Source organism: Pygoscelis adeliae, unplaced genomic scaffold, assembly GCF_000699105.1.
Source record: "Pygoscelis adeliae isolate BGI_AS28 unplaced genomic scaffold, ASM69910v1 Scaffold57, whole genome shotgun sequence".
NCBI lineage: Eukaryota > Metazoa > Chordata > Aves > Sphenisciformes > Spheniscidae > Pygoscelis > Pygoscelis adeliae.
Window position 1 is genome coordinate 5861675 of NW_008825615.1, and position 9934 is coordinate 5871608.

Consider the following 9934-nt stretch of genomic DNA (forward strand, 5'->3'; position numbering starts at 1 on the left):
TAACACTTCAGAAAAACACTCTTACTTTAAAAACACTTCTTGCAGGGCACTGGAAGCCATCCCTGCCAGCAAACGTTAGCTTTTCACTACTGCTCATCTAAGTTAAGAATGCGGAAAGCATTCCATTTTTTTTCCATTACAAATGTATTTTTGTATGTGTTTAGTATATTTCAATTCATACTAGTTATCACTAGTCAGATTAAAAAATAAGTAATTTTAAAATGTGTATTTTAATAATGATTAATCATGACTGTATTTATCACTCTCAACTATTAATTACCAAATATATTTGCTGGATGTAAGCCTTTTGTATTTCAATAAAATATAATAAAACTATTTACTTGAAAATTTCACAGGGAATTGGATTGGTATTTAATCTCACACTGAGACACGTCACGTTATTTTAAAACTGATGTAAAGCTACAGTTGGAAATGAAAGCCATAGGGAAAGTGAAACAAAATTATATCTCCCAGATATCAAAGTCTGAATTACTTCAATCTTCTTAAATTTAAAAAATACCACTGATTTGGCCCTTAAGACAGGAAAATTTGATAACACTTTAAAAAAAAAAAAAAAACCAAAAAAACCCCCAAAAGCGACACGACACCCCCACCCCAAAATAAAGCTTTTCCTGCAGCATACAAACTCGAAGCATCGTTAAGTGGTTTCACTCACTCGTCACTGATGAAAAAGGTGCAAAGAGTACTCAGCATAGCAAATGATAAATATGGTGGAAGCGACAGCAATAAAGGTTAAAAAATAGTAACGAAAGTAGAAAGATACTTGTTTCAACAAACACTGAGAAATGAAGTGCGAGACTTAAAGATAACAGAATCAGAATTCCTTAATATCAGAACGTTATTTTAGAGGAACACTTACCTTAGAAAGTAAAGACAAAATCTTTACCGGGGTAGCTTTAAGCACCATAAACATCTGATAGAAAAGCATCAGGCAGTTCCGGCACAGAAAGCCTTTTATCCTTCTCATAACTTAATTTACCCTGACTTATTACGCTTTAAATCTTTAAAGACAAAAGGGTAAGAGAGAGACAACTGAGATTTCAACATGGAATGTATTTATTTTTTTCTATAATTTTCAGTACAGTATTAGGAGGTCATTTAAATACTTTAAATAAAGATTTCGGAGAAAAACCCGAAGGATTCAGCTAGGTAAAGAAAAACAATCTCATCAGCGGATGAAAGACAAGTATTTAATGACCTTGTGGTCCTCGAAGTAGCATTCCCTAGACAATTCATATTCCTGGGTCACCCGGTCAGGAATGTAGCCTGGCACGGTGATTCTCTTCCTCTCCTTTGTTTTCTGGAGTGTTTCATGCAGAAGATCTCAACTACAACGGACAACTTCACTGAGAGGCAGGAAGATTTTCTTTTAAAAATCAAACACACAGAATCAAGCCAACATGTTTACCTCATCATTTTGCTTTAAAAAACAGATTACATTTCTCTCTATAACCGTAGATCAGTAGGGCACTAGGTAATACTACAATCCAACAGTGTAATCATCAGACACAGTAGATGGGACAACGGAAACAATCGGTAAACGGCTGAACATTGCCTGACGTAGGGGGGGGGCGGAATCTGAAATGAATTGAAAAGTAATTTTGCTGCACAAAAAGATCAGTAAAACTAAAAGCAGATGCTGCTTTTGGTGCAGAAAAAAACCCCAAAACCAACCATGCTACTGTGCAAACCAGAATACCCTGATTTTTGGAATGCATCTTCTGCTTGCCTCAGGCATACTGCTGGAGCAACGCAGAGAGGTGGGAACATCTCATTTGAGAACATCCAGCCACCAGTTCCTCTTCCACTATTTCAAAGTCAATTTTGTTCTCCTGATAGCTCATATTTGTTAGTCATTTAGTTAACAAGAATTTCCATACACCCCATTCTGAAAAATAAATTTTCTTTCTGATGCCAGTCAAGGAAATCCTGGCATAATCACAGGAACAGACTGGAAAAATTCAGTTAACAGTTTTATTTAAGTTCACCACAAGTATGTTTACACATATATGTAATAAAATATTTAAGCATATATATGTGTATACACATACACACACACTTAAGTATTAAGGTTCTTTGCTTATCATGTTCAGCCTCATAAAATCCGGGTTTTTTTATATATATATATATAAAAATATACATATATATACACACACGTATGAACTGAGACTGAATGCATTAAGTCAAGAAGTTAAACCTAGACAGTAATAAATACAGGGTAGGGCATCTCAGCCCTATCAGTTCAGTCATTTTTTTTCTTCCTTGTATCGCATGAACGATCACAGCTTCTTGCAGTGCTAAGTTTCTGGAGACTGGAAGTTCTGAAACTTTGGTTCCAATTCAGTAACACATTAAACCAGTGATTTAAATTTCATAAGCAGCACCTTTAAACTCATGCAACGCTGTACAGGTTTGTACACAACTTGCTAGCCAGCAGTCCGATGCACTTTCATCTTCCAGCCAAAAATTACTGCTTCAGTGAAGAATTTGGGTAAAATGAAAACATTTTCTCGTTTGCAATCACATGACCAAAAAGTAGAGCGGGTACGCAGTGGACGCGGAGATTCCCTGATGCAGCAGATTCATACAGAGTTAACGTATTACTCCAATATCTCCACGAGTACTACGGTAAGGAGTGCATTTATAACAAGCAGCAGACTGTGGCATGCAAGCACAATCCAAGGTCAGCAAGGATGTATGCATCGTGAGCTTTCTCTGTGCTGCAGAACTGTACCTCTTGAAAGTTATTAAGTAAGCATAGTTATGCATTTAAAAACTACAGTTTCCAAGAGGTTTCAAACTGAGTAAATGGTGAGGAAATTATTTTATAGCATAAGCGAACTTTCTCAATTTGTAGAGCAAGACTTCATTTTTAAATCAGGCTGAATAAGTAACTGGACATCAAGCTACTTATATTTCAAATTCCCATCAGAGAGATAACAAATAATCAAGTTTAATTTGTTGAAATAATGGCCAGCACGGTGAAACAATGTGCACATAAGTGAACAAGTGCATCTTGAAGCTGTGTGAAATTAGTAATTCCCACCCACGAACTCCCAAACCAAACTGCTTAATAAGGGAACTGTTACGAGCTATGAACCTTGACAGAGGAGATTGAGATAAAGCTCAGTGTCCGAATCACTATGATATTCCAGTATACTAAAAACTGTAGCTATTCCATCAGCACAGAGCACTAAGATGATGCATTATGTTATTGCACCAAATCTTTATACAGCCTAATAAAAGGTACAGACCTTGTGCATCTCGTTACAATTAAAATAAACAGGATGTCTGAGGCTCAGGCCTCAATATTCAGTTAAGTTACACTGCCACCAAAAAGCTGAACATATTTCCCTTATGCTATCCTTAATCTTACACGCCTCCAGATCTAAGACTTGGACACTTTTGCATAATATATTGAAATTACACTACCTGGATAAGCAAACTGTCCAAGAATTCCTAATGGAAATTTGGTCAGAAAAATAGAAGTCTAAAGGAAATTTGTACTTGAAGAGAAAAAAGAAAAAGAAACTAAGAGAGAAGTGGTACAAGCCCAAATGAGCAGTACATTCTCAGTGTACCTCCAACATTACACACCATTGACATATATGAACGCTCTTCTCAGAATGTACAGAAAACCATTTCTCTTAAACCAAGACAGAGAATGCATTAAATAGGAATTTATGGGTCTCAAGTTTAGGAGGATTTCCCATCAGTTTCTGAAAAAAGTCAGTAAATACAGACACTAGCCAGTTTTCAAATCAGGACATAAAATGTCTCAGATTATGTAAGAGTGTACTCCAACTTCTCCAGAAGTCAAAGCTAAGGCCTCACAATTCCAGTTATGAGAAACAGCATATCCTCTTTACTAGGCCACCGCTTGAAGCCAACTATTCAGTGTTTTACAGAGGTGATTTTATAAAAAGGTGGTTGCAATGCAGTTCTTTGTAATATGTACCCAAGTATAGACAGATCGCTTGAAAGCGTTAAGAGTTATAACAGAAACCGTTAAAGAAAATACAACATATGAACAAAATGCAACAAACTACACCGACTGAAATTTCTTCAAGGTCCTCATACCTAGTGAAGTTCACTACACAAATTAAACATCATGAAGTACAAATTAACAAGCCACATGATTAATAAAATCTGTTCACTTTATATTAAACATCTCTAATACGATTATAGAACGTTTACGCCCTCTGTTGCACAGAGGAACTCTTCCCTTTGTATCATGGGCAAGGGTTCTCATCTCGAACGCTACTGTGCAAAATGACCATTTATTTCAATAGGTTCTGCAGCATAGCTGTAGCATACGTAGGGCGAGCTTGTCTGCTTTCAATCGCTTTTTGAAGATACTGGATACCTCCGCAGCGCTCCCAAATTTCTTCAAACTGTCTCGGCAAAATTTCAGCACCTCGCTTTCGAGTTAAGCCAGTCTCTTCAAGATTAAGCTCACACATATCCATATCGTCCTTACCTGAAATGGTAAAGGGAAAAAGAAAAATCTTCACAGATCTTTTACATCATTCAAAGGTCCCATTAACAAAGATCAGGTCTTTGTTAATTAGATTTCCTCTCTCAGGCTCTGGTTTGTTATCAGACTTCAGAGCTTACGAGGAAATCAGTCCTCAGACACAGATTTTTTTTTTTTTTTTTTTTTTTTTAAACACACAGAGCAGAAAAGCGGTATCAGAATAAACTAGTATCAGATGCTGCCACTGACAAAATCGTGCTTAAAAAGCGAGCAAAAACGAACAAAGGAAAGAAGCCGAGAAGATCAAGATCAGATCTAGATATATTCTCCTAAAATCCACCACGGGATGACAACCGCATTTGTTTTCCACATACTTTCATTTTTACACAGTTTTACGCTGAACTGCTGTTATTATTTAACTTGTTTAAATGTAGCAAAGTGCCTAAGAACTCAAGACTTTTGATCAAGTAGCCAGTATTCCTACTCCGCCAGCCTCCCGTGCTAAACAAACAGTGTTTACCAAATGGAACTGACACAGGGAATCCAATGAAACGATGAGTGTAGCTCACTCGCTATATTTTAATCTTATTTTTAATAGGTGATCCATTGAATGTGGTATTCACGACAACAATGCTGCTTTTAGCTATGGGCTTTGACACTGAACAGGCAACAGTTGGTATAAGGAATTCTATTAAAAATAATTAGCAGAAAACAAAGGAATTTTGTTGCTGGTAGAGCATCACTCTGAAGCTAAACAAATTGTTTATGGCCTTTTCCTCAGTCCCCAAGTTAAATACAAACCTTCAAAACACAGAACTGTAAACAGCATTTCTCCAGTGTTTTCTCCCCCTTTCGTTATCCTCCAGAAAAGGAGGATACATTTCATTACCAGATAAATCTCTGCCTATCCATTGCAACATTTAGTTCCTATTTTAAATGTTTAAGATTAAAAAGCTATTCTCCCATGCTAGGCAGCATAAATATGGTGAAAGCATCAGTTTGCTTTTAGCACCATGCTATGGAAAGACAATATATCATACGCACAAATTGTTTTGATGCAAACTGCTGTTATTTTTCAAAGCTAACTAAAAAACAACAATACAATGATGAGTTGAACTTTTCCAGATAAATTGTGATGTTTTATCTTCACGCTGTCCCCAGTTCCGTGAATAATCTGAGGACACATAATAATAAAACCATTTACATTTGGATTCCCACTCTGTCTATGATTTCCCAGATTAAAGTACAAGTAAAACACGTGACAAGTTACATCTCCAAATGATACTCCGTAACATTTGGCCACCATCGACAGCAGTCCCAAATTCTCACATTCTGCCCAGACAAGAACTGCTGATGAAAAAAAGAGGGGACAACTTGGGAAACTTGTATCATCAGCCTCTTTTTCTAAAGCAAGTTATCAGCTCTGAACCTTTTCAACATTTGGATTTTGCTTTCAATACCAACCTGCTACAAGGAGAATGGGTGCCTTGTCAGGATGAAGTTCCATTTGTCGAGCGATCCACGGCCCGTCAAAATGCGCATACCACCAACCCTTCTTCTTGTTCTGCGGATCTTTGTATTGGTCCGCGGGACGGATGAAGGGAATGCGGAAGTAACGCTGTTGTCTGTTTATTTCAATCTCTTGTTGTCTGGCTGGTAGCTGGGTTGTCGGGTTCTGTTGAGCTATCGTACAAAAAAACCCAGAAAGAAGCAAACAAAAAAACAGAAAACAAGAAAGCCGTATTATGAGTTGCTTGATTAATCAAAGTAAAAGGAAAAAAAAGCCAAACAAAACAAACAAAACAAACCCCCCAAAACCTGAGAGATTCTCTCTGAATACAAGGTCATCTGAAGTCTCATCAAACCTAAAAAGTATTCCCGTCTCGTACGACGTGCATTCTTTTAATCACTACAGCTACAACACTGGTGAGGAAGGGCTCACGTTAACTATTGTATCTATGTGTAACACTAGGTTGCTCAACGACATCAGGTATTTTTAGAAAAAAACAAAGTGAGTAAAATAACATATCCGGCTTTAAATCAATATTTAAAGTAAAACCTCCCATATAAAATTTCTTACCAACCGGAAACATTAATCCATAACTGCTCTAGTTCAATCCATCTCTTTGTAGAGCAAGATCACAGTGCAAAGAAGCATTTTCAGTTACAAAAATACAAAGCACCACTTGAAGATTTTTGACAGTCAACACAGAAGGGTGTGCAATACTGTTAGAAGTGACTAATTTGTTAATAGAAATGTTGACAACAAGTACTGCTTATTACAAAGCTGCCACACCAAACCTAACTTTCTGCCTACATTTCTGTGTACTAAACTCTAGCATTAGAACTACCCTCTGGCCCCTTTCTTTTTTGAAGAAATTGTTTATTTCAGACCATTAAGATCAACAGACCAAACTTCTAGAGGAGACAGAGTTATATGAAATCTTTTAAAGCTTCATATATATTTTTGGTAAACATTTCCCATGATGCATTTTTGGACTCCCTCAGAGTCCCACACATTTCAGACTTTGGAGAGAAACTTTCTTTTGAATAAAAGCAAATACTCTCTATGTTAACTCATCGACTGATCGACCTTCTTAATGTTACGTATATGCTATCATAATCAGTTTTAAATAGTAAATGCTCTTACAAGCAAGATCCTTTCCTTTAATAACCGCCTCTTGCAAAAGTTTACTTATCTTGTTTTAGTGGTTTACAATACCACTGTTACAAATACCCTGTTTAAGAAATTCTGAATGTGAATCTATGCCATCTCTAGAAAAGAAAATCAGTATTAACAGTTCCATTTTTCAGCATAAAGGGGATAATTAAAAGCGAATTCCTTTTTTGTCCATTGTCTATTAAGCTGCAAAGCTAATTTTTGAGCTAAAATTTGATAAAACGAAAAATGACGATCACTTCTAATAATGTAATTTTACAGTTATGAACAAGACTAATAAGACTCGCAACTGCACTTTGAAATTTCTTCCACTTAGATTCAAGCAAAATTAGTTTTTCTAAATGTGAAGAACAGAATCTTAAAAAAAAAAGTACTATACAAATTGTGCCCCCCTGTTTTTTTTCCATAAACGAAGAGAAGAAAAACAAAATGGATTTTAACAGGTGAATGCTACTTTTAGACGTCAACTCTGATAAAGCATGTATTTTACAGGGAGACATAGTCTACAGTTTATAGGAAATTAATTCTATTTTCTGCAAACTGTCTGAATATCTGTCACAGCAGATCAGTGCTTTAGTATTGTCAAACACTTTTTGCACTGCAATGGTAATTGCTAAGACTTATTTCTACCCCTATGCATACCTAAATCCAAGAGGAAATCTAGAGGACAGGAAAGTTGAGCAGCCAATATAGCCTCTACTTTTCAGTGCTATGGAATTGTAGTTCTTTATTCGAAAGAAACCATCACCTGAATGTTAGTTTGTGTTCTAGGAAAATAGCTGTTATATTAAGCTGATTCCAGAGTTTTGCTACAACAAAAGGCCATGTGCAGACAGTAAAAAAATGTTAGAACAAGCACGGTATTTCTTGAGGGGGGGGTGTGGGGTGGGGGAAAGAGGAGATTGTACCTTCAAATAACCTACATAAAAAGGTTATTTCATTCTCCCTTCCCATGACTGCTCAAAGGGGTAGGATCTCATGAAGGTAAGCAGTAAAGTACATTTGTAAATTACTAAAGTAACATAATTACCATCAGTTGAATAACATTGCCAAATTGTAAAATAGAATCTTTTTGAACAATTAAATTCTATGTACACGTGTAGCAAAACACTGGATTAATTAACGTTAGTATAGAGCTCTCAAGTGTTCCTATTCTTCAAAGTTAGCTTAAATAACCAACTCCCCACTTACGTGAGTTGCTCAAAAATGGTGCAAAATCTGTGAACAAATATTACATGTTGAACAAAACATAAAAGTGCTGATCCTTTGTAAGTTATAGTTTCATTACCTCAACATTTTTTCACCAATGCTGACGACAGACATACGGAAATTCTAGTTACAAAATAAACACAGATGTTGAGCTAAGTATTTCTATTCATTTTCTGCTCACTGACATATACAAAATGTCTCCTTTCCTCAAGTTTCATAGATTTCCAACTGCTTCTATTTTCATCAGGATTTATTTTTGAAATTGATTACTTCAATGATTTGCGATGCGTGTTACAAAACCTCAGTTGTATACATGCTAAGCACAGGTTGCTGTAACAAATTGGTTAGTTAATTAACTTAAGTACTTTGAATTTTTGACATTTCTGCAATGAAAAAATTTCCAGACTTCTATTAATACCAAACCTGCCTATTCCGATAATAATATGCAAACCAGTGTTTAGCTTCTATACTGAATGTGTGAACTTAATTAAAGGATACCCGTACAATTATATGACATTAGTGAAAAGACGGAAAGAAGAAACTACATCATTTGAAGTACACATCCACTGACACCGGAAAGACTTTTAGCTTAAACATCTAAGAAATCAGAGTTCCTTCTTACTACCTTCTCAGGTCATTACAATACATAGATCTGAAATGCCCATGTAGTATAACTATTTGCAATGGGAAGAATTACTTCTGACATTAACGAGAGTCTCTGAAGGTCACTATCAGTGACTTCTGAACTGCAATGTTCTAACTTTTCTTCAGAAATATGAAGCTATATTTCAAGAAAAGTAAAAAAATGTAATGCAAAACATTGAAAAGAATGCAGTAAATGTCTAACTAAATGTGATGAGATCATGAATATTCCAAGCGTTGTTTGCACAAATCCAAAGATTTTCTGCTCTTTGATACTTCCCCATCAGCAATCCTGCACATGAATATTTATTTTATCCATTTAGCTCCAGACAGAATTTGCAAGCTCAAATTCAAAGCAACTTACCACTTTGCAGAAGTGCTTCAAATGCCTTTTCCTGCTGTTTCAGTCATAAGCTTTCTTAAGCGCTTCAAACCACGTTACTAGGCATGGCCACAAAGACCCATTCTTTGATAACATCTTTTCCAGGGGTCCAGATTTTACCTGCCATATATCTGTTACCAAAGTTCCCTGAAAAGCTCAAATTCTCACGTAATGCTCAAAGCAATGCATAACTCGGTAAATGAATCAAGGGGAAGGAAACACCTTGTATAAGGACTAACACTGAGAGTAAGTAGGGCACCTGTATCCCCTGGGATCTGTATCCCCTACGCCCCAGCTCTAATCCCAGGCTAACGGGACCTTGGAGAGCACCTTCTCCCCATCCTCCCTTTCCTCTGCCTCTTCCATTAACTGCGTGGCCAGGAACACAAGAATCACGGAACCAGAAGACAGCAGGAAAGATCTGACTGAATTATTACATCCATTTGCTGTGATTCTGCTCATTTCTTAGATTCCTTCTATAACAGGCGATCACTGGACTTGGGGGGTGGGGCGGCGGGGCAAG

At 36.5% G+C, this 9934-nt stretch overlaps 1 protein-coding gene across 1 annotated transcript in view; it reads right to left on the reverse strand.

Moving 5' to 3' along the window:
• Positions 1-4266: 4266 nt before the first annotated feature.
• The window catches only part of MYO6 (myosin VI), an 81057-nt gene continuing 75389 nt past the window's right edge, over positions 4267-9934 (reverse strand). Inside the window, 3 exon segments of the mRNA XM_009333234.1 lie at positions 4267-4501; positions 5963-6181; positions 8370-8396. Coding sequence (XP_009331509.1) covers positions 4302-4501; positions 5963-6181; positions 8370-8396 — 446 coding nt within the window. The 3' untranslated portion in view covers positions 4267-4301.